This window comes from Microplitis mediator, chromosome 9 (assembly GCF_029852145.1).
Source record: "Microplitis mediator isolate UGA2020A chromosome 9, iyMicMedi2.1, whole genome shotgun sequence".
NCBI classification, from domain to species: Eukaryota; Metazoa; Arthropoda; class Insecta; order Hymenoptera; family Braconidae; genus Microplitis; species Microplitis mediator.
Genome location: NC_079977.1, coordinates 769,676 through 796,647, shown reverse-complemented (window position 1 = coordinate 796,647; position 26,972 = coordinate 769,676). Strand labels below are relative to the sequence as shown.

The 26,972-nt window shown below is 29.0% G+C and overlaps 1 protein-coding gene across 1 annotated transcript in view; it reads left to right on the top strand.

Annotated features, from left to right (window-relative positions):
• The window catches only part of LOC130675187 (polypeptide N-acetylgalactosaminyltransferase 2), a 99,078-nt gene extending 74,622 nt beyond the window's left edge, over nucleotides 1-24,456 (top strand). Inside the window, exons 4-10 of the mRNA XM_057480725.1 lie at nucleotides 19,817-19,915; nucleotides 20,813-20,880; nucleotides 20,962-21,213; nucleotides 21,286-21,501; nucleotides 22,815-23,034; nucleotides 23,228-23,438; nucleotides 23,518-24,456. Of these exons, the coding sequence (XP_057336708.1) occupies nucleotides 19,817-19,915; nucleotides 20,813-20,880; nucleotides 20,962-21,213; nucleotides 21,286-21,501; nucleotides 22,815-23,034; nucleotides 23,228-23,438; nucleotides 23,518-23,787 (1,336 nt within the window). The 3' untranslated portion in view covers nucleotides 23,788-24,456. The remainder of the gene's footprint in view (nucleotides 1-19,816; nucleotides 19,916-20,812; nucleotides 20,881-20,961; nucleotides 21,214-21,285; nucleotides 21,502-22,814; nucleotides 23,035-23,227; nucleotides 23,439-23,517) is intronic.
• The last annotated feature ends 2,516 nt before the right edge of the window (nucleotides 24,457-26,972 follow it).

Below are 26,972 nucleotides of genomic sequence, written 5' to 3'. Positions count from 1 at the left end.
AAATTTAATTTTCAAAGCCTTGACTTTTCCCATCCTCCCGGTACTCAAACAAGTAAATAAATAAATTTATTTCAAAAAATGTATCAAAACATTGAAGTGAAAAATTTAACAACCGCATTAGAGCGCATTGAGCCACAAAGACAAGTAAAATGGGTCTTCATTTTCCCCAGATCCTTATGGCTGGAGCAAAGTACTTTCTTTAAGGACTTGCTATTCCATTCAAACGTCAGCGGGTAAAGTAATAAAAATAAAAAAAGTAGCATGTAGGAAATCTGGGCAGATAGCGTGGGGTCATTACAAGGTTTTCTTACAGATATTTACGATCTCGTCGTTAAAATCCATTTTACTCCTCCATCACCAGTGAGCTAAAATTTATCTCGCCAGTGATATCACACGTGACAAAGAAAAAATTTATTACTACAATGGATTTATAAAAGTATTACAAATTTAGCTGAGGGTTCTCGGTGTTTTTAACTAAAATATTACTCCACATATCTCGATCTCTGAACTCAATCGAAAAGCATCGTCTCAGCTTTCGCGAAATCCAGCTTAGTAAAGCATTTTATAAAGTTTCTTAAAGTGTCTGGTTGGGATTGTCATTTTCCTGGGGTTGGATCCACTGGTTTTAAAAAGAGATCCAACAGTAAACTTTTTATTAAAAAATTCTAACGCCGCTGAAACTTTTTTCCGTACGATAAATCACCCGAACATTTTTTCAGCTCCGTTGTTTTTACTTTTATTTCGATTAATCCTTTTGCGGGTTAGAAATTTCATTTCTTACCCCGGACTCTCGATTTATGGCCAATATTTCTTACCCTCAAAATCAAATTCGATTTTTTCAAAAAATCTTTATTTATTGGCGCAACTTTTGAATATTTAAAAATTTTTTTATTTCCCGCGTAAAAAAAAAAATTTCAAAAATTCTGAACTTTAAGATCTGAGATAATGACCAACTTTTACAAATTTTTTCCAAATTTTCCAAACAGAATTTTCAAAAAATTAAACTAGAATATTTTTCAAATTTTTTAAAATTTTCCCGCCAACTTTTCAAATCAAACTTGCAAAGAAAAATTCTAAATTATTATTTTCCTGCACAAAATTTCCCAATCGGCCGACGGATTTCTTTATTCTGATTTTTTTTCCATTTTATAAAATTTCATTTCCGAAGATTTTCCATCACAGAAAAATTATCAAAGTAAGTGCTCATTAATATGCAATGTCGGTTCAAAAAAAAAAAAACAATTTTAATTTATCACAATAATAGAGCTCTTGAATATCTTTTGACACTAAAGTGTTACATTTTAGTCTCTTCATAATAAAAAATTACAAAAACGTTAACAACAATAATGAAAAAAAAAAAAAAAAAAAAAAAGTATCCAATCTCCGAGAATGACAAAAAGGCGTGTACACAAGCCTGAAGGCAACAGCCAGAGCAATAAGAGAGGAAAGTGAATACAAGAGTATATTCGACATTTCAACTCACTCTAGCAACACGTTCACACATCACCCACGTCGCAGCATCATCCTTATCCTCCCCCATACCTCAACATCCTCCTTCATCTCATCCACAACCACCTCATGCTTCTTATATCTCACACTATGTTTAATGCAACGTACCAGACCCGGAATTGCATTTGAGCCAGAGAAATTTCTGGTGGTAAAGCTTCTTCTAGGGTTTAGCTTCAAGCGTACTTTAATAACTTGTTCAAAATAACCCCACCCTTACATCTGAGTGCCGAAATTTACCATCGCATGTCATACATAATGTCCATAATTTTACATTCTGATTATACTCTCTAAATATGAATTAGTGATTTTTCACTAATTTCAAGTGAATATTCACTAATTGTCAATGCTACAATCGTACCACGCAGAATTAGTGAATATTCACTAAATGAATATGTGAATATTGGAATTCACTGATTTGATAAGTGAATATGAGAATCCACTAAATTGAAAAGTGAATATGGGAATCCACTGATTTCATCGGTGAAAAAAAATATTATATTGCGAAAAAAATATAAGACACTTGTAATTAGATCCGAAATGTGATAAATGTATTAGAATCATTACTTAGAGGAAGTATACATGATTTTGATTGATGAAAAAATCCCGGTGACTGCTGGGCTCGAACCTGCATCCTTCCGATTCAAAGTCTTTGATGCTATCCACTGCGCTGGCCTACGCATGTGGTCGCGTGAGTGTAAATAGTATATTCGTTATGATACCAAACAATAACTGATGAAGAAATAAAAAATCCGTGATGTTATGATTGACGTACTCTTCATATAAATATATTATTGTTCTGTACTTCTATTTTTTTTTATTTTGAAAGTTTTTTATTAAAATTTTTAAAAATAGCACCATAATTATTAATTATATTTATATCTAGTAAAATATTTAATTATTTGCTAGTTAAAGTTACTAGTGAAATTGTGAAATTCATAAATTAAGAAGTGAATAACAGTTTGACTTGTAGAAATTATGAAAATATCGGTAGTTCAGTAGTGAAAATCACTAATTTGCTAGTGAAAGTTATAGTATCAAATTTATTAGTGAGAATTCACTAACTTGTTATTTAAATACACTGATTATGAAGTGAATACTGCTTCACTAAAGTAATCAATAAACATTCCACTAATTCATGTTTAGAGACTATGTTTAATGCAACGTACCAGACCCGGAATTGCATTTGAGCCAGAGAAATTTCTCGTGGTAGAGCTTCTTCTAGGGTTTAGCTTCAAGCGGATTTTTAATAACTTGTTCAAAATAACCCCACCCTTACATCTGAGTGCCGAAATTTACCATCACATGTCATACATAATGTCCATAATTTTACATTTTGAATTATAATCACAATTCCCCACTCAAATTATTCTCGACTGATAAATCTAAAAATCAAATCCGGCACTCGGCTCCTTCAAAAGGACCCAATCTCACGGCTATAATTTATTCTTCTCTCTTAATTTATTTATTTATATTTATTTATATAGATACACATACATAAATTTTGTACGTGATGTCTTTAGTATTCAGAGCAGTTTTGCAATTTTTCTTCCTGCAATATTCGGAACTGGATTTTTCATCCAAACCCCTAGTGATATTCAATACGTAAAAATATTAACATAATAAAGTTATCAGTAGGGGAGGGTGGGGCAGAGCGGCCCCCCTGAAATTTTGATCAAGAAAAAAATTTTTTTTTTTCGACTAATTACTATAAATCCGATATGTTTGCGCATTTTTACCCCTACGCATGACATTTGGGGTAAAATGAACAAGCCCCAAATTTTGAAAAAGTGATTTTTTCATATTTTTATCGTCAAATTAAAAAAAAAAGATTATAATTCCACATTTCTAGCCCTACGCATAAAATCTGGGGCAAAAAGGACCAGCCGAAACTTCCGAAAAAATTATTTTTTCATATTTTTCGGCCGTTTCTCGATGTAAGAGGCAAATTTGGTCACTAAAAATTTATAAAAATAAAAGTTTTTTTTTAGTTGATAAATTTTTGAAATAAAGTAAAACTATAGAATTGTTTTTTTTTTTTTATTAAATAACAATTAGTAATTGAGGTAATCGAGAGTGAACGATTTATTACACCTTAAAAAATTTTTTTCGAGTAATATAAAACCAAAAATAGTTGTCAAGAGAAAGAAATACATTCTTAACGATGAAAACAATTTAAAAAAAAAAAAACGAAAAAAAAATTTTTTTTATCTTTTTTTGGAGGGGGGCCGCTCTGCCCCACAAAAAAATTTTTATTTTTCAGAATTTTGACAAAATATCCATAAATTTGTTCGAAATAGGACAAAAGTAAAGTGATCTTATGGTTGAAAGCCACAAAAAGTAATAATTGGCTTAGGGGGGCCGCTCTGCCCCACCCTCCCCTACGTCAATAAATATAAGTTTCTTTCTTCATTTATTAAATTTTAATTAACAAAAGTAGTGAGCAAAATTTTTATCTCAATTGCAATTGTAAAAAATTATGACCGGCCCATATTACCCCTTGCAAATTAAAAAGAAATAGGCTCTAGCTTTGTCTCTTCTTTTTTCCGCAAGATTTAGAAGTGACCCATCGTACCCCGTAATAATATCGCTCTGCTAAAAGCAAAAATAAAATTTTCGTAATTTCCCGCCATAGTGAATTTTTTTGAATCAAAAAAATTTAAATAAATTTTCGCGGTCTTGAATTCGGGTAAAAAATTTAAAAGAACTTAACTCCGGTTATTAAATTTAAAATTAAAAATTTAAAGTAAAAGTTAAAAAAGCAAAGATGTTAAATTAAGTTGGGGAACTTCTGTAAAGTCAGAGGTAAGTACTAGAGGATTTTTATTGACCGGATTGGTGGGATCCTATATATATACATATTTATATATAGGGAAAGAAGATTCGAAGCAGGCAATGCCATTAAGTATCAAATTCTCTAAAACTTTACAAACTTAATCCTATCGTTTCCGGCGGTTCCTTTTTCCTCTTAAAGTAACTTACACATCCTTAGGTTGACTTATCATATATAAAACATGTAGTCATACATATATGTAGTATAGCTGGCTCAGAGGATTCACTCATTCCATTAAGATGTATAGTGAGGGAGCTTCACTCCTCGTCCTTTATCCTGACCTTAACTCCTTCTCAAGAGCTTCTATTCCATCTCAGCTTCCATTCCATCCCATGGAAGAACTCAACTCTAAGCTATCGGATGACGATGGGTTCGATTTCATTCTCTGTTCTCTGATACCGCTTCTATGCTTGGCTAAGAGAACTGAAAGCTATACTTTGATGAGATATTGACTGAACAAATATATATATAGATGTATATATATATTAGGGTGATCCAAAAAATAACAATTTTTTTTTTCTCGGAAACAGGTTCAAAAGTTTCATTTAGATTAAAAAAGACGCCTGTGAAAATTAGAGCTCTTAATATTAACATTAAGAGGTTCCTCATCGCACTTTTCTATTTTCCATAAGAAAATAACATGGAAAAAATTTTTTTTACGTCTTCTGATTTTTATAAGTAGCTAACTATGCGTCATAGGAATAATTGGCAGGCATACTTTTGTAGGGAATTGAATGCTCTACAAAAAAAGATTTTTATCATTTTTTGAGGAATCTATTTGTTCAAAAGTTATTTGAGGTTGAAGTCGAATTCATATTAAATTTTGAGATTTTCTTACTTTTCCGGCGAAACTATCAGACCTATTACAAAATATCATGGGACTTTTTTTGTAGACAATTTTATTCCCTAGAAGTTATTTCTTATAAAGTTTTTTCGAATTCCGCATTGTTTTCTATTTATTTTAATTTTAATGTCAAGCTCTTAAAATCGATCAGAAGACTATTTTTTTTATGAGCATGACATTAAAATAAAAATAACTAGAAAACAATGCGGAATTCGAAAAAACTTTATTCAAAATAACTTCTAGAGAATAAAATTGTCTACAAAAAAGGGCAATGATATTTTGTAATAGGTCTGATAGTTTCGCCGGAAAAGTAAGAAAATTTCAAAATTTAATATGAATTCGACTTCAACCTCAAATAACTTTTGAACAAATAGATTCCTCAAAAAATGATAAGAATCTTTTTTTGTAGAGCATTCAATTCCCTACAAAAATATGCCTGCCAATTATTCCTATGACGCATCGTTAGCTACTTGTAAAAATCAGAAGACGTAAAAAAAATTTTTTCCATGTTATTCTTATGGAAAATAGAAAAGTGCGATGAGGAACCTCTTAATGTCAATATTCCGAGCTCTAATTTTCACAGGTATATTTTTTTATCTAAATGAAACTTTTGAACCTGTTTCCGAGAAAACAAAAAATTGTTATTTTTTGGATCACCCTAATATATATATATATATATATTAGGGAGCTTCATTTGAAATGAACATTTTTTTTTTTTAGCGGACACAAGAAAATTTTGTTGCTTATGTTGAGAGAAAAATTCCCTGAAAACTTCAGCTATTAATTTTAATTTTAAATACTTTCTATCGAGCATCAAAGTTTTCCCATTTAAAAAGCATGTAAATCGAATAATTTTTTTTTTAAATTACTATAACTTAGCCCGATTTTAGGCTATCGTTTTGAAACCAGTTTTTATTTGTAGAGTAATTGTTGCTTTTCAAAAGTGTATGAAACGGTTTTGGTCTAACTTGATCCATGTCGATTGTATCAGCTCCAAAAGTCAATTTTTCACTTTTTTCATTTATTTTTGTTAATAGTGAAGAAACGGCTCATCTTACAAAAAATATGCATAGAACAAATCTTTTAGGAAATTTTGTCCTCTACAAAATTGCTCATGACATTGATATTGCTAAAGTGCACTGTTCATGAGATACATGCATTTTAACATTTTACAGTAAAAAAAATTGTAAGCTTACTATAGTACTTTTTTTTTTACTGTAAAATGTTAAAATGCATATATCTCATGAACAGTGCACTTTAGCAATATAAGTGTCATGAGCAATTTTGTAGAGGACAAAATTTCCTAAAAGATTGGTCCTATGCATATTTTTTGTAAGATGAGCCGTTTCTTCACTATAAACAAAAATAAATGAAAAAAGTGAAAAATTGACTTTCGGAGCTGACACAATTGACATGGGTCGAGTTAGACCAAAACCGTTTCATACACTTTTAAAAAGCAACAATTACTCTACAAATAAAAACTGGTTTCAAAACGATAGCTTAAAATCGGGCTAAGTTATAGTAATTTAAAAAAAAAGTTATTCGATTTACATGCTTTTTAAATGGGAAAACTTTGATGCTCGATAGAAAGTATTTAAAATTAAAATTAAGAGCTGAAATTTTCAGGGAATTTTTCTCTCAACATAAACAACAAAATTTTCTTGTGTCCTCTAAAAAAAAAAAATGTTCGTTTCAAATGAAGCACCCTAATATATATATATATATATTTTGACAATGTTACTCTTATAAATTTTAAACATTTGATTTATATATTTATTAACTCAAGTCATTTAAATTAATTAGGAGAACAATTAGACTGGAAAAGTTGGTTCTGAGGTAAAATGGACCATGATAGCGTAAAAAAAAATTTTTTAATAAAATTTTGTCCCGTTTTGACTTGAGCGCCGGTTTTTAAATAATTAAATTAATATTTATTGGAGTATAAATAATTAACCCCATAAATATAGATATATATGACGTAATTTATATTTAAATGAAAATAAAAAAGTAATTTGGTCATAAGTTATGGCCACGATCTCGATTTTATTATTTTTATTCTTAAACTCTTGATATTTTTTTTATCTACTCTTTCACTCTCGTTAGCCGTTGAAAACTACGGGTAATTATAAGGGCGCTCATAAATACTTCTCCTTCTTTTTCACCACTTTGCACTTGTCCGTAATAAAGAACCAACAGTGAACTCTACTGAACTATTTAACAAAAATCAACTTAAAAAAACACCTATTATTTATTTATTTTTTCAATTACACAACTATTTAAACTAATTACCATCTACAAATTCATTTGTATTTTTTAAAAATCACTAATTTAAAAACTACCATCCATTTGCCGCCCTCATTAAGTTTCCGTACCAAAATTCACTAGGAGCTCGCGAGGTGAAAAATTTTATGTGAAATAAAATTTCCCTCAATTTTTTTTTGAAAATTTTGCATTACAATTCTTATATTTATATAGAAAATTTCTTATCTACAAACTAAAAAAAAAGACCTAATTTCGATAAATAATTTTTTTCGTTCATTGCTCAATTTACTAAAAAAATTAAATTAGTATGCAGTTAATTAACATAAAACACCAAGTACTAGGTACTCAATTGTTGTACAACCCACAGTATTTCAACACTTCCTTTGTCACACCTCAAAACTCTCGAGTAAATTCTCTCTACAAAATTCTTCATTCCTCTGTATCACTGCGCTCATCTTTCTTTGATCTTTACGAATAAACAATTAAAAAAAAAAATTTACCCAAAGCATGTGAACTTCAACATGAATAACAAAATTTACCGCGCACTCTCTAAATATGAATTAGTGATTTTTCACTAATTTCAAGTGGATATTCACTAATTGTCAATGCTACAATCGTACCACGCAGAATTAGTGAATATTCACTAAATGAATATGTGAATATTGGAATTCACTGATTTGATAAGTGAATATGAGAATACACTAAATTTAAAAGTGAATATGGGAATCCACTGATTTCAACGGTGAAAAAAAATATTATATTGCGAAAAAAAATATAAGACACTTGTAATTAGATCCAAAATGTGATTAATGTATTAGAATCATTACTTAGAGGAAGTATACATGATTTTGATTGATGAAAAAATCCCGGTGACTGCTGGGCTCGAACCTGCATCCTTTCGATTCAAAGTCTTTGATGCTATCCACTGCGCTGACCTACGCATGTGATCGCGTGAGTGTAAATAGTATATTCGTTATGATACCAAACAATAACTGATGAAGAAATAAAAAATCCGTGATGTTATGATTGACGTACTCTTCATATAAATATATTATTGTTCTGTACTTCTATTTTTTTTTATTTTGAAAGTTTTTTATTAAAATTTTTAAAAATAGCACCACAATTATTAATTATATTTATATCTAGTAAAATATTTAATTATTTGCTAGTTAAAGTTACTAGTGAAATTGTGAAATTCATAAATTAAGAAGTGAATAACAGTTTGACTTGTAGAAATTATGAAAATATCGGTAGTTCAGTAGTGAAAATCACTAATTTGCTAGTGAAAATTATAGCACTAAATTTATTAGCGAGAATTCACTAATTTGTTATTTAAATACACTGATTATAAAGTGAATACTGCTTCACTAATCTAATCAATGAAATTTCCACTAATTCATGTTTAGAGAGCAAATTTCTGATATAGATGTTACATAAGAATTTTGGCGCAAATATTTAGTCCTGTCACCTGTAAAAAATTATCTAAGTGTGTGCGATAGTTGGTAAGTTGGGGGTAAAAATAGCAGAAGGATGTCGAGTTCAAATCGGGCAGAGATGAACCAAATGGTCGACGGATGGTTGGACGGACGAGCAACGAAGGAATAGATACTCGTAACGTGTAATCGTCACTAGAGTACCAGTACCAGACGAGGATCAATTGTAACACTGAAGCTTTTCGCTAATCGACCAGGCGTGTCTCGTTTTCTATCACCAGATCGATCTATTTCGCTTTTAAAAGGGATTTATTTAAATTAAATTGCCATGCTGATGATTTCGGTTTTATATTTTCCCGGGTTTAAATTTTTTTTCTTAATTTTCAATTAAAAAGACAAAATATTAAAATTATTTTAATTTTATCTACCCCGCGAATCTGAGTCCATTTGAATTTTAAAAAAGTATAAATTTAAATTACGACTCGTACATCTAATTATTCTCTTTAATTTAACCCCAGGTATGTAAATTACCATGAATGTATTTAGATAATTAAAATAATTCAAGTCTCCATTAATAAAAATTTTTTAAAAAATACGGAAACGAGAAAGTTGCAAAGTTTGCCCGATATAAAAAAGTAATATAAATATAAAATTTTTTTTAGATTTAATCAGATTGAGTATGGGTATGAGTATAAATCTTGTAAAAGGGAAAGTGCATAGTTACACATACCTTCCTTGCTCCTCTTCATTGGCATCTTTAATGCCTCTCTATTTAAATATTCCCTCTCACTTACAGTCTGCATTGCATTTCAATTGCACTTCACTGTCTATCTTTCCATATAAATATTAAATTCAATTAAATGAAAAAAAAAAAAAAAGTAATTCATGTCGTTCACTTTAATTACAGTTTTACTCGATTGCTAATATCGATTGAAGTGATGTAAGAGAAATTGTCTGACAATTGACATCCCGGGTCGGAAAGTTTCATCCAATTTTGGACTGTATTTGGTCTGTGTAAATTTTTATCAAAATTTTGAGCTGTTTTTTATCTAAAGACGATTAAATACTGACTAAAAATAGAAAATGGCGGATTTTGGTCTGGATAAAAACAAAAATAGACAAAATATTTTGGGTAAAAAGTCTGATTTTGATCTACAGACGAGCAAAACCAGACTCAAAATTATGGAAAATTGTAGATTTTCTGAGATCTATTCAAGATTATAGATCTTCTGAGATTTTCTAGGATTTATTCAAAATTGTAGATCTTCTGTTCTGTTCAAAATTATAGATCTTCTGAGATTTTCTAGGATTTATTAAAAATTGTAGATCTTCTGTTCTATTCAAAATTATAGATCTTCTGAGATTTTCTAGGATTTATTAAAAACTGTAGATCTTCTGTTCTATTCAAAATTATAGATCTTCTGAGGTCTTCTAGGATTTATTGAAAATTTTTGATCTTCTGAGATCTAGTCAAAATTATAGATCTTCTGAGATTTTCTAGGATTTATTAAAAACTGTAGATCTTCTGTTCTATTCAAAATTATAGATCTTCTGAGGTCTTCTAGGATTTATTGAAAATTTTTTATCTTCTGAGATCTATTCAAAATTATAGATCTTCTGAGATCTTCTAGAATTTATTGAAAATTTTTGATCTTCTGAGATCGATTCAAAGTTATAGATCTTCTGAAATTTTCTAGGATTTATTCAAATTTTTGATTTTCTGAGATCTATTTAAAATTGTTGATCTTTGGAGATCTTCTTAGATTTATTAAAAAATTTGAACTTTCTGGAATCTATTCCAAAATTTAAATCCAGACTCAAAATTATGGAAAACGAGAAAAAAATTTGAAAAACGGTTGACTCTGTGAGAAAACCCCAAAACTTCTTGTTGTTTTGGAACTCAAGGAGCTGAGTGTAGATTTTCTATCGATTTTTTATAGAATATCTTGGCGATCCTGATCAATTTTCAAAAATTGGACCGAAACCAATAATCCTTTTTTCAATTTTCATAGAAAGAAGTTAAAAATTTGGTCTGTTTTGAATCAAAAAAAAAAAATGTAATAAATGAAAGTGGGAAAATAAGAATGAAAGCAGGTTGCAATGCAAGTCGTTGTAAAATTACGATCCCGTGGTGGCGAACACGACAGTCGTGAGTAGACCACAGGGTATGGGATAAAATGAGACAGGCTTTGAATACCAAGGGTAGAAAGTACTGGGGTTGAGGGTTGAGGGTTGAGGGTTGAGGGTTGAAGTAGTGATAGAAGTTGTAGTAGTGGTAGTGGTGTTACACGAGAGCAGAGGCTTCGCAAAACTTATGTGAAATTAGATTTTAAATTCCATTGGGTCTCGTGTGCCGTCCGCTTACTTATACTTATACTTATACTGTTACTGCTACTGCTACTGCTACGAGAAGTTAAAATTGTGGAAAATAGAAATGCCAAACGATATACTGACTACTATATTTTTCATAGCCATTTTATTAAAAAATTATTTTTATCTTTTGGCTTTTATAATAAGTGAGAATTTTTTTTCTGAGGATAAATTATATTATTTTAATAGAAATTTATCAGAGCGATGGCTTTTTAAATTCCTGTAGGAACAATTTAATTTCATTCAATTGTTGGTTATATTTTTTTAAAGATCGTGCAGATTTACTTTCAATAACAAGAGCTGAACAATTCGTATAAATATTCAATTGAAAATAAAAAAAATCTGTCTATCGGTTGACCCTGCGGGCCAGCCCCGAAACTTCCCGCTGTTTTTGAGCTCATTGAGCTTGAAAAAATTTTTGTGAATATTTTTCGAGCTCAACAATTGAGAAAAAATTTGTAGAAATTCACCGAAAATCTTCGGAGATCTTTGGCGAGTTTTGTAGCTCTGAGATCTATAGAAAATTTCAGATCCTCTGAGATTTTCTAATATTTATACAGAATTGTAGATCTTCTAAGAGTGATTCAAAATTGTAGATTTTCTGAGATTTATTCAAAATTATAGATCTGAGATTTTCTAGGGTTTATTGAAAATTTTTGATCTTCTGAGATCTATTCAAAATTTTTGATCTTCTGAGATCTTCTAGAATTTATTGAAAATTTTTGATCTTCTATCGATTCAAAATTATAGATCTTCTAGAATTTATTGAAAATTTTTGATCGTCTGAGATCGATTCAAAATTATAGATCTTCTGAGATCTTCTAGGATTTATTAAAACCTGTAGATCTTGTTCTATTCAAAATTATAGATCTTCTGAGATCTTCTAGGATTTATTCAAAATTGTAGATCTTCTGTTTTATTCAAAATTATAGATCTTCTGAGATCTTCTAGGATTTATTGAAAATTTTTGATCTTCTGAGATCTATTCAAAATTATAGATCTTCTGAGATCTTCTAGGATTTATTCAAAATTGTAGATCTTCTGTTTTATTCAAAATTATAGATCTTCTGAGATCTTCTAGGATTTATTGAAAATTTTTGATCTTCTGAGATCTATTCAAAATTATAGATCTTCTGAGATCTTCTAGGATTTATTCAAATTTTTGATTTTCTGAGATCTATTTAAAATTGTAGATCTTCTGAGATCTATTTAAAATTGTTGATCTTCGTAGATCTTCTTAGATTTATTAAAAAATTTGAACTTTCTGGAATCTATTCCAAAACTTAGATCTGTGATTTATTCAAAATTGTATATCTTTTGAGATCTACTCAAAATTTATGATCTACATATCCCTCAACTATTTTTTCGTGGGATAAAATTATGAAAGTATTTATTAAAAATGATAACAAAAAGTTTCATGGTAACCCGACTGTATGTAAATTAGCAAAAACTAAGAACCCTTCGGTCTTGAGTCTCGTGTAGTCGTGTGTATATAGTGCACTGTGTAATGTAACTATTTCTTGTCTGCACCCTCACCTCACCTTAACTAAACTATTATACGTCTTAGTTCTTATACAACGTTTACTCTTGTCTTTAGTCTTTAGACTCTTAATTACCATCCGCGATTACGAGCGTCAAAGTTATCGTGAGCTTTTGCAATCAAGTTTAATCTTAGAAAAAAATTTCAAAAAAATTAAAATCTTAAAAACGCTGGGATTATTAATGCTGAGCTAATTAAGCAGCATGAAAAATAAAAAGGCTGAATATTTAATGAAAAAAAGTTTTTCCAATAATATTAATTTGGGTCTTAAGAAAATTGGAAGCATTCTTCTGCACCCTCGATACTCTCACTGGCTTTCTCTTACTTTATATTATACTGGTGTTCTTTATATTATGCTACGCTACGCTACTTTCTCAATCTTTGGATAATGTCGAGTAGAGCGTGTCTCGAGTAAGATAACGCCAGTAAAGGGTAATCAAGTAGTCCATTGTGTCCTTTGTGTCAAAGTGAAAACGTCAAATGAAAAATTTATTTTCAATTTTATTAACTTATTACCTATGCAATTTATGGGAAAATCACAAAGGACCATTTTTATAGAAAATTTTTTTTTCTACAAAAAAGGTATTATTAATTTTTTTTGTAAATCCAATATTTTCATCAGAATTTTCATTTTTAAAAAATAATCAATGGAAGATATAAAAATTTGATGATTAATTTTAAAAATTTAAATAACTCATTAATTATTGGATTTAGATGAAAATTGACAGAGATCATTTTCACAGGAAATTTAATTTCCTACAAAAAAGGTATCATTGATTTTTTTTGTAAATCCAATATTTTTATCAGAATTTTCATTTTTTACTAAATAATCAATGGAAGAAATAAAATTTTGATGATTAATTTTAAAAAGTTAGATAACTCATTAATTATTGGATTTAGATGAAAATTACCAGAGATCATTTTTACAGGAAATTTAATTTCCTACAAAAAAGGTATCATTAATTTTTTTTGTAAATCCAATATTTTCATCAGAATTTTCATTTTTTATAAAATAATCAATGGAAGATATAAAAATTTGATGATTAATTTAAAAAAATTAAAATAACTCATTAATTATTTGATTTAGATGAAAATTACCAGAAATCATTTTTACAGGAAATTTAATTTCCTACAAAAAAGGTATCATTGATTTTTTTTGTAAATCCAATATTTTCATTAGAATTTTCATTTTTAAAAAATAATCAATGGAATAAATAAAAATTTGATGATTAATTTAAAAAATTTTAATAACTCATTAATTATTAGATTTAGATGAAAATTACCGGAGATCATTTTTACAGGAAATTTAATTTCCTACAAAAAAGGTATCATTGATTTTTTTTGTAAATCCAATATTTTCATCAGAATTTTCATTTTTAAAAAATAATCAATGGAAGAAATAAAACTTTGATGATTAATTTAAAAAATTTTAATAACTCATTAATTATTAGATTTAGATGAAAATTACCGGAGATCATTTTTACAGGAAATTTAATTTCCTACAAAAAAGGTATCATTAATTTTTTTTGTAAATCCAATATTTTCATCAGAATTTTCATTTTTAAAAATAATCAATGAAAGAAATAAAAATTTGATGATTAATTTTAAAAATTAAAATAACTCATTAATTATTGGATTTAGATGAAAATTACCAGAGATCATTTTTACAGGAAATTCAATTTCCTACAAAAAAGTTATCATTGATTTTTTTTGTAAATCCAATATTTCAATCAGAATTTTCATTTTTCTAAAATAATCAGTGAAATTGATAAAAATTTAATTAATTAATTAAAAAAATTAAAATAACTCTTTAATTATGAGGTTTAGATGAAAATTACTGAAGACCATTTTTACAGGAAATTCAATTTCCTACAAAAAAGGTATCATTGATTTTTTTTGTAAACCCAATAGTTCAATCAGAATTTTAATTTGAAGTATTTAAGTTACGAGAAGTAAAAATAAATAGAATTGAAGATTCTGATATTTAATTTATGGAAGTTTTATACATGTTTACCGAGTCTTGAATAAATAGGATAAAATATAGTCACGACTTGCGCGTACACAAGAAGTGTATGCACATTATGGATGCATATATATATATAGAATCTTGTCTTTAAATGGTAAATCTTATCCCCTTTATGCTTGAGCATCTCCTTGTCTGATTGTGAAGCATAGAGACCGTATTTCATTGTACTCTATCGAAGTGCATGAAGAAGCTCCAACACAAGTACTAGAAGCAATTTATATGTATAAATTACTTAGCAGCAAGTATGGCAATGCATTTGCATCAGTCGCAAGAATAAAAAAAATTTTTTAAAAACTTGGACACTAAAATGCCAGATAAGGAAAGTGATGAGTTGCTAAGTCGGCGATAAAAATTCTCCAACTTTATTTTCTATTATATATTTTAAAACATGTTAACTGGAAGCAATTTAACTTTTCAATTAAAATAAAATTACAAAGATAATTATTTTATTTTTTCATCGCAACTGCAACTCCAGCGAGACATTTTTTTTTTAAAAGCACTTTTGTACATCAAATTGTTGTCCTAGGAGAAAATGTCAAGAATACTTTTTTGTAGGAAATTTAATTCTCTATAAAAATTGTCCTTATCAATTTTTCTCTATCTCCATAAATTATCGCGAAAAACGGGCTACAAAATTTTCCGTAATTATCAGAGATAAAATGGACGGGGAAATTTGGGTTTAAAAAATCAAAAAGTCGATGGATCGGTTCAAAAATTGGCTGGGGTGTAAATTTCGATCTGCTGCATTGAAAAAAAAAATTATATCAAGATTTCAATTGCGTAGAATCCTCAGCAGTGGCCTCAAATTTTGAAAAAAGGAAAAAAACCGAAAATTTTTTCCATGGGTTCATTTTGCCCAAAAAAATTTTTTATGACGGTCATATTTTTCCAAAATATTTAACGGCTGAAATTAGATAAAAAATAATGAAATTTTTTTAGCGGCTAATTTTTTCGGCATTTGAAAATTTATTTTCTTTATGGTTGGGTTTTATTGGCACTGAATATTTATTTAGGATCTGAAAAAAGTATAATCAGATAGAGATGATTACTATTTTATTTGAAATATTTGTAAAAGCGTTGAGATATAAAATAAAATGTAAATTTAATTTGCCCTAGTAAAGAAAATAAATGGATTAAGGTCATAGTGCTTGAGGCATGTTTTCCTGTTGCGATTTCATCTCGGTACTCTCTTAATACTTATTCACCTCTTCGCTCATTCTCGGGTCTCTCAGTATAGTATGGGTTTTATGTTGACGTTAGAAATCGTGCAATATCTGAGTAATATAACATGTATGCCAGAATGTGAACTGCTCTCTCACATCCTTTCTAATTGCACCGTATGCAATACGAGCACTGACTCAGGATCATATCCATAGTGCATACACATTCATTAATAGGAGAGTCTTCTTTATAGGACAGCGGCGCTTATTAAAATACAACTTCTGTTAATTATTTTTAAAATATTCACAAGTTATTTCAAAATCGTCCTGCTTTATTTTTCCGGTCTGTAAATTTAAATTTTGCGGGAAAAATAATGAAAATATGAAAAAATTCATAGAGACCTTTTTTATAGATAATTGAATTCTCTACAAAAAAGGTCTCTTTATATTTTTACCTAAAACTCATATTTGAGCCACAAAATTAATTTTCAAAAATTTATCGACTTTTTGGAAAATTAATATTATGACTGAATTTATAAATGGAATTTCCGGGGAAAATAATGAAAATACGGGAAAATTCAAAGAGACCTTTTTTATAGAAAATTAAATTCCCTACAAAAAAGGTCTTCTTATATTTTCAGCTTAAACGGATATTTGAGCCTCAAAATTAATTTTCAAAAATTGATCGACTTTTTGGAAAATTAATATTATGACTGAATTTATAAATGGAATTTCCGGGGAAAATAATGAAAATATGGGAAAATTTATAGAGACCTTTCTTATAGAAAATTAAATTCCCTACAAAATAAGTCTTCTTATATTTTTAGCTCAAACGGATATTTGAGCCACAAAATTAATTTTCAAAAATTGATCGACTTTTTGGAAAATTAATATTATGACTGGATTTATAAATTGAATTTCCGGAGAAAATAATGAAAATACATAAAAATTCAAAGAGACCTTTTTTATAGAAAATTAAATTCCCTAAAAAAAAGGTTTCTATATATTTTTCCATACACGCATTATTTAAGCCGGAAAATGATTTCAAAAATAAACATTGCCTAGTAATCTGTCGAAATAGAAGCGAAACCTCATTTCCTGACATTATCGAGTACCTCAACCTCACCTCAAATAAACTACGATATAAAAATAAGCCAATAAATAGTTAATTAAATTACGATACTTTCCCAAGTACCCAAACAAACAAACAAAATAAATTTAAATCATCAACCAAAAACGGAACTTAATATTTCACTATAAACGTCCTCGAATCGCGACCTCGTTTTATACGTTTCCTATATAATTCCCGGCTTCCAGAGTATCCAATAAGAATTCCTCGTATTTCATCCCCAACCCCCTTTTCCTCCCACAACGACATTACCCACACACCGCGTACTCACTCAGAATGAAAATTTCCCTTAAAATAAAAAAATAAAAAAAAAAAATCAAGTAGACAAAGTCTCGTTCTACTTTTCAACAAATCCACGCACGGCTATTTTTAAATCTACAATCTCTCGTCCAATTTCCCAATCGATCTCATCTCTCGGTAATCTCGACCCACTTCCCGCTGCGTAACATTTTCATTTTTTACTCGGCTATTAATTGATGCGAAAAAAAATTTTTTTTATTCTAAGATTTAACATATTAATCAGTGACGCAACTGAATGGATTTTCATGTGAACGAAGAGAAAAGTATAGAGTACAGAGTACACAGTACTCATCGATGCACCAACAGGTATTTGGTCCACTCGATCGTTCAGTGGCCTCTTACATTTTGTGTACGTTCTAGATGCGAAAGTAAAACATGTACTCACTTCAATTACACATACAACTCCTATATGCATATATTTGCTACAAATGTGTACATATGAAACATAAGTGTGTATTTGCAGTACTTGTAAAATTTTTTACCTCACTTTTTTAATTTTGAGCTCTAAATAAATTTAATTTTTGCCTTACAAATAACTATTGTTCGAATTCTCATTGCATATTAAATAGGGGAGGGCAAACTAACCCGGGAAATTTTTTTTTCAAAATGGAGTACAAAGTTTATAAATTAAATTTCGCGGGAAAATACTAGTAATTTGGAAAAATTTATAGAGACCTTTTCGATAGGAAATCAAATTTTCTACCAAAAAGGTCTCTTTATATTTTTACCTAGAACTCATGTTTGGGCCTCAAATTTAATTTTCAAAAATTTATCAACGGAAAAATAAATATTATTGTGGCTAAATTTATAAATTGAATTTCCGGGGAAAATAATGAAAATATGGAAAAATTCACAGAGACCTTTTCGATAGAAAATTGAATTTCCTACCAAAAAGGTCTCTGTGTATTTTCACCTAAAACTTATTTTTGGGCCTCAAATTTAATTTTCAAAAATTCATCAACTAGGAAAATCAAGTATTACTGTGGCTAAGTTTATAAATTGAATTTCCGGGGAAAATATTGAAAATATAGGAAAATTCATAGAGACCTTTTCGATAGAAAATTGAATTTCCTACCAAAAAGGTTTCTTTGTATTTTCACCTAAAACTCATTTTTGGGCCTCAAATTTAATTTTCAAAAATTTATCAACTAGGAAAATCGAATATTACTGTGGCTAAGTTTATATACTGAATTTCCGGGGAAAATAATGAAAATATAGGAAAATTCACAGAAACCTTTTCGATAGATAATTAAATTCCCTACAAAAAAGGTCCTTATAAATTTTTCCATACAACCAATATTTAAGCTGTTTTCAAATAATTTTCCTAATGTCAAATATTTCTCCGTTCAAAAATTATTAATTAAATTTTTTACTACGTCAGGCCGGAAGTCGACTTCTGTTAAAAAAAATCCATATCAGCTTTCAAATTTATACTTGATCTAGTGACAATAAATTTAATTAATAACCTTCAATTAAATAATAAAAAAATTTCTCCATAAAGTAGAATAAATTTTTTTTTGGTGACAAAAAAAAAAATAATAATGTATAGAAAGGATAATTCAACGCACGTTTCGTGAGTTTATCTTGAGGATAAGATGAAAAAAGCAAAAAAATCTTAAGCTGACATATTGGGGATCGTTTTACCGTCTCGCCGCATTTATGTAGCTCGTGACATTCTGACGCGGACCTTTTATGCCATATTACTTTTATTTTATTTTTTAATCTTACCCATCCATCCATCCATCCATCTATATATTTATTTATAAGAAAATACTTTCTAATCTAATAAATTTAACAAGAGCCAGTACAGTCTAAAATCCGATAGAATTTCTCTCCAACAAAATAAATAAATTAATAAATTAAATGCCAGCTGTAATTGGATATAATTGTTTTCGCGACGAGACTGAGTAGTATTTGGTAATTAGACGAGTATGTTCGTGTAAATAGTTTAAATAGTTGTCGAGTTTCAGACCCGAGGAGTGAGAAATTGATGGGAAACAAACCCGCGAATGAACGGAGGCTGCGTTGATATCCAACGCGAGCGTAAGAGCCGACCAATTTTTTTTCCTGTCGCGGCGCGGTGGTTATTCGCGATCATACGTGTCGCAGTGGGTTTAAATTTTCACGATTGTTATCTTAATCATCCATCATTTTGTGTCCATTCATATTTCATTTTTATTTACTTGCCATTGATTTTAATTTTTTATTTAAATTCTCGCGTCGAAATTCGATTTTATAAAATATATGAGATGAACTTGCAGTGACGGTGGAAATTTTTTTTTTATTTTCCCAGATTTTGGAGGAAAATTTATTTTCGAGCAGAGGAAACTCGAAGTTTCGTCCAGTTTCGCCTCTTGTTTTTTTTTTTTTTCAAATTTTTTATTTAAAAAAAAAAAATTTTTATATTTTTCAGGTGTCGTCTAAAACAATGGAGACGTGATCTGCCACCTACTTCCGTAATTATAACTTTTCATAACGAGGCAAGATCAACATTACTGCGAACTGTAGTCAGGTAAAGAAATAATTGATAAAAAAAAAGAAAATTTAATTTAAAAATATATTTCATATTAAAAAGTAGGAAATGTAAATACAGAAATAAACCGGTTTCTATTTAAACACCGGAAATGGATAAAAATTTTCCAATAGCAAATGTCGTTTTCCGTTTACTCTTTCGGGATAAAAAAAAAATAATTTAAGAAATATAAAATAAGAGAGAAGTTTCAATGGATTGAGGGAATGGAAACTGATGGAATTTTCTAATCGCAATTCCGCAGTCGATATCCATTTTATTTGCACGCACGAAGTGTTCGCCGGAAGGGAGTGGGGGAAGTGAATTAAAACCCTTTATAAGTCATCTACATTTTATCTTTACTTATACAGTTTGTTCCTCGTATATAAAAAAGTTCAAACCGTAACCGCGGCATTAATTAAGACATTTTTCACTCTACGCGTCATATTTTTAAATTTGTTGGCGACTGGGTAAAATGCGCCGTCTGGGATTATTATTATTATTCCAAGATGGGAAAAATAAAATTATGTTTAAGTTTCAAAATTATTTTAATGCTTGGCAATGACTTCAATTTAATGACCTCGTTAATTAGACTTGTGGAAAATTAATAAAAATTCAAATTTTTAATTAAAAATTTTTCTTAAAATAGATTCGGGTAAAAATAAAAAAAAAAAATTATCTTAATATTTTTCAAAATCAATTTTTTAAAATTTCAAATTCAAATTTTTTCGCGCGCAAATAAATTTTAAATTCAAAAGTTTTCTTCGCGCGAAAATTTATCGACGGCAATGAAAAAATATTTGAATGGTTTGCAAAAAAAAATTTGAAAAATTACCAAACTCCCCCACTAATATCTCGATATTTTGAAAATTAATTGATAGTAATTAATTTTAATTACAGTGTCCTAAATAGAAGCCCAGAGCATCTGATCAAAGAAATAATTCTCGTAGATGATTTTAGTGATCACCGTAAGTAGAATTTTTTTTTTTTTCAAATTTTGAAAACAAACAAAAAATTTAATTAATTTTTTTGAATTTCAAAATAAACAGCCGAAGACGGAGAAGAATTATCGAAAATTCATAAAGTGAGAGTGATAAGAAATGAAAAACGTGAAGGTCTGATGAGATCGCGGGTACGTGGTGCTGACGCTGCGATAGCCAACGTACTGACGTTTCTCGACTCTCATTGCGAGTGTAACGCCGATTGGCTCGAGCCATTACTCGAAAGAGTTGCCGAAGATCCTAGTCGCGTTGTCTGTCCAGTTATCGATGTAATCAGCATGGATACATTTCAATATATCGGTAAGAAAATAATAAATTTGAAAAAAAAAAAAACAATAATCAAGTATTCAAATTAAAAATTTTTGAATGAAGGCGCATCAGCAGATTTGAGAGGCGGATTTGATTGGAGCTTAGTATTCAAATGGGAATATTTGAGTCAAACTGAAAGAACCGCCAGACAAAAAGATCCAACACAAGCGATAAGGACACCGATGATTGCTGGGGGTTTGTTTGTCATCGACAAAGCTTACTTTGAACAGCTGGGGAAATATGACACACAAATGGATGTTTGGGGCGGAGAAAATTTGGGTAATTACTTATTAATTTTTTTGAAATTTTTTTTACCATCATAGGAATTACGACCATAAATTATGGGAGCGGTTCCTATAATTATAAGAATGTTTCCCATAATTATAGGAATAGTTCCTATAATTATGGGAATGATACCCATAACACTATAGGAATGATTCCTATAATTATAGGAATGGTTCCTATAATTTATAGGAATACTTTCTATAATATTATGGGAATCATTCCTATAATTTATGGTAATGGTTCCTATAATTTATAGGAACCATTCCCATAAATTATAGGAACCATTCCCATAATATTATGGGAATGATTCCTATAATAGTATGGGAACTATCCCCATAATATTATGGGAATGATTCCCATAATGCAATTGGAATGGTTCCTATACCATTATGGGAATCATTTCCATAATATTATGGGAATAGTTCCCATACTATTATAGGAACCATTCCTATAATATTATGGGAATGGTTCCCATATTATCATAAAAAAATTATTTTAAATAAGTGTGGTAATCACTTCTACAATACACAGAAATATTATTAAACATAAAAACAAAAATTCAAACATTGAAAAAAAAAAATCGTATTTGGCAAAAAAAACATTAAAATTTTTAACAAGAATTTTTTGTCAGCACAAAACATTCAAGAAAATTCAAATTTTGGAAAATTTCTACACTATTGTGCAAAAAAAAATTTTATGATATTATAGGGATGGTTCCCATAATATTATAGGAATAGTTCCTATACCAATATGGGAACCATTCCCATAATAGTATGGGAATGGTTTCCATAATGATATGGGAATGGTTCCCATAATATTATAGGAACAGTTCCTATACCAATATGGGAACCATTCCCATATGATTATGGGAACCATTCCCATATGATTATGGGAACCATTCCCATAATGGTATGGGAACCATTCCCATAATGGTATGGGAACTATTCTCATATTATTATGGGAACCATCCCTATAGTAGTATAGGTACTATTCCCATACCATTATGGGAACCATTCCCATATGATTATGGGAACCATTCCCATAATCATATGGGAACCATTCCCATAATGGTATGGGAACTATTCTCATACTATTATGGGGATGGTTCCCATAATATATGGGAACCATCCCTATAGTAGTATAGGTACTATTCCCATACCATTATGGGAACCATTCCCATAATGTCATAGCAAAACTTCCCATAATTTTCTTTCCGTGTAATTGGCGGGAAAAATTTTTTTTTAAATTTACAAACAATCGCAATTATTAAATCTGAGACAAATTCTAAAAAAAATGAATTATTACAGAAATATCCTTCCGTGTATGGCAGTGCGGTGGAAGTTTGGAGATAATACCTTGCTCGCGAGTCGGCCACGTATTTCGCAAACGTCACCCGTACTCGTTTCCCGGCGGAAGTGGAAACGTGTTTGCCAGAAATACCCGACGTGCCGCTGAAGTCTGGATGGATGACTATAAGCACTTCTATTACAACGCGGTCCCTCTTGCACGGAACATACCCTACGGAAAGTACGTTTTCATTTCTCATCCTCATCCTCATTCTCATTCTCAACCTCTTCCACTTGCTCTTTCAACCCCCAAGTCCCCAAACAAATACAACTTGTACTCAAAACTTGATCCTCACCCCATCCTCGCCCACTTCCACCTCCACCCGATCATTCAACCCAACAAATCTTGACTAAAATTTTATTTAAATTTCTAGCATCGCAGACAGACTTGAATTGAAGAAAAAATTGCATTGCAAACCATTCAGTTGGTATTTGAAAAATGTATATCCAGAATTAGTGATACCGACTAGCGAAGGAGGTCCTGGTGGTTCACTAAAACAAGGGCACTCTTGTCTCGATAGTATGGGACACCTATTAGATGGCAACGTCGGTCTCTATCCCTGTCACGACACTGGCGGGAATCAGGTAATTGATAATTTGAATCCTTATTTACTGATAATTTAAATTACCGCCAGAAGTTACGAAAATGAAAATAAAATTCTAGGAATGGAGTCTGACCAAAGACGGACTGATAAAACACCACGAGCTGTGTCTGACTCTTCCAATGTACGCGAAAGGTACGACCCTGCTGATGCAGGTCTGCGACGGAAGTGAAAACCAGAAGTGGAGGTACCTCGAGGGCGGGTTGATAAGACACTCGAGGATCCCCGTCTGCATGGACTCAAAGTATCACGCGCAGCGCGGAATCACTGCCGAGAAATGCGACTCCAGTGTCGAGTCACAGCGGTGGCACCTTTACAACCACGGTCATTAGCTTTTTACTTTACGAAATTAATATATAAGTAGACTCTAACGTAATTTAAAATGAATATATCGGTAAGCTAGCTGGTAATTTATATTTAATAATTATATTATTATTAAATTTATTGTAAGAGGACAATTGTAAACTCGTGTAAATTACTTTTGGGTGAGTGACTTTTTTTAAAAACATACGTATAATTGAAAAAAAAAAACAAAGGGTCTGTATATGCGCTTAATTGGTTTTATTTTTAATTATATATATTAGACTGATTCAAAAAAATCGACTAATTTTTTTTTCTTCATTATATCGAAAATATTGTTAGAAATGACGTAAAAAAATGGTGTGAAAGTTTGAGCTCTTAATATTAATATTAACAACTGCCGCATCGCGATTTTCTATTTCCCGTTTAATTAACATGGGAAAATTTATTTTTTAAGCTTTGGAATTTTGTAGCTCTCGGTGGGACCAATACTTTTGAATGTTCAAGACATATTCTTATGGGAAATTTGACGCTCTACAGAAAAGGTCTCTTATAATTTTTCGATATTTTTATTCCTTCAAAAGTTATTCGAAGTTAAAATTAGATTGACGATAAATTTTTACATTTTTTAAATTTTTTGACGCAACCATCAACTTTATCCGAAAATTTTAGAGGACATTTTTTGTAGAGCATTTTATTTCCTACAACTTATCTCAGAGAAAATTTTCGATATTTCACTTAAGTCGTATGTTATCTGCAATTAACTGAAAATTTTCTTAAATAATCTAAATTTTGTTGCTTAAAATTAATTATATTAAATTTTCAGTTAATTGCGAATAACTTACGACTTATGAGAATTATCGAAAATTTTCTCTGAGATAAGTTGTAGGAAATAAAATGCTCTACAAAAAATGTCCTCTAAAATTTTCGGATAAAGTTGATGGTTGCGTCAAAAAATTTAAAAAATGTAAAAATTTATCGTCAATCTAATTTTAACTTCGAATTACTTTTGAAGAAATAAAAATATCGAAAAATTATAAGAGACCTTTTTTGTAGAGCGTCAAATTTCCCATAAGAATATGTCTTGAACATTTAAAAGTATTGGTCCCACCGAGAGCTACAAAATTCCAAAGCTGAAAAAATAAATTTTCCCATGTTATTTAAACGGAAAATAGAAAATCGCGATGCGGCAGTTGTTAATATTAATATTAAGAGCTCAAACTTTCACAGTATTTTTTTTTCGTCATTTCCAACAATATTTTCGATATAATATAGAAAAAAAAAATTAGTCGATTTTTTTGAATCAGTCTAATATATATTGTGGACTTAGAAAAATAAAATCAAAAAATTATTTTTTAACAAATTGACATTCAAATACAAATAACTAAAGAGCTTTCAGGAATTTTGAAAAATTTATGAGACATAAATTGTAGGGAATGAACTGGTCTACAAAAAAGGTCCTGAGACATTTTGTGATAACTCTAATAGTTTCGCGGGAAAAGTCAAATATTATAAAAATTTACCAGGAATTCAACTTTTACTTGGAGTAATTTTTTAAAAATCGAATTTATCAAAAAATTATAAGAGACCTTTTTTGTAGAGCCTTCAATTTACAATAAAAATATCCATTGATTTTTCCGTTCCACTGATTTGCTGATGAGTTACAAAATTCCAAACTTAAAAAAAAAGTTTTCCATAAATAATTTCCGTATAATTTTTGATAAAAAAAAAAATAGTCGATTTTTATCACACAGTCATATATATATATACATATATATTACTGTAAATTTTTTTTCAAATTTAATAAATACTCCGAAAAATAAGACTACGTAATAAAAATTTTGTTTTCCATAAAAAAAAAAGTCAGGAATTATTTTAAAAAGATTTAATTAAAAAAATAAGTTTATAATCCGATCAAGTGTTCCATTAAAATACAGTAATTAATTTTATTAAAAAAAAAAATGTCAAGATGTTTTAATAATTTAAGTATTTAATACTACGGCAATTAATGATAAATGATAACGTAAATTCACGTGATTGCATTTAACTTTAATTATTCCAGTAACATTTTGCTGAGCAAAACTCTGATTATTAAAATTATCAAATGATTGACTAATTAATTAATTAATAAAAATATTTTTTTTATGTATCTAGTCTTCTATACATAATATGTAAATATAAAATAAAATCTTCCATTTATAAATTTTATAATTGATATGAAAGTTCTCTTTACTTGATCACTGATTAAAATACTCAATTATTATTATTATTAATAATTAATTGTTTAACGTACGTAAAATTAAGTGAGTAAATTCGACATTAAATGATTTGTGTTCATTAAAAATTTTCATAAGATATCTAATTAATATATAGTTAATAATAATTAAATTAAATGCATAATTTAATAAATAAATTTGTAAAATTAAATCCAGAGATTTATTTTTTTAATAATTATTATAAATTTATTAAGTAATTTCACTTGGTTGTGCTAAAAAATTATTATTAATTATAAATTAAAAAAAAAATTAACAAATACTCTAAAAAAAAATTTTTTGAAAAAAAAAATAAAATTGTAATTAAAAAAAATTTTTATTTTTAACGAAATGCATTTAATTTTTTTTTATAACTGTGATTATTTCGTCAATCAAAGCGCCAGTGATTTTTAAATTCAAATTTGAAAAAAAAAAAATTACGAAGGCTTTGAGATACGAAATATTAAAATTGTATGATCCTGAAGTTAGCAGAGTTAACAATTTTTGAATTTTTTTTTCAACAGATCGATAACAAAAAAAAAAAACTAAAAAAATACACATGTAGAAAATTTGAAAAACTACAAGTGCAATTTTTTCAAATATTTTTTTTTGATAATTTATCGATTTTAAAAGAATCAAAAAATTATTAGTCGGCTAACTTATGATCTTGAAGTTGACAGAGTTACAAATTTTTGAATTTTTTTTTCAACAGATTAATTACAAAAAAAAAAAAACTAAAAAAATGCACATGTAGAAAATTCAAAAAACTATAGGTGCAATTTTTTAAAATATTTTTTTTTTCATAATTTATCGTTTTTAGAAAACCCAAAAAATTAATAGACGTCGGCTAACTCATGATCCTGAAGTTAGGAGACAATTAACAATTTTTGAATTTTTTTTTCTACAGATCAATTACGAAAAAATAAAAACTAAAAAAATACACATGTAGAAAATTAAAAAAACTA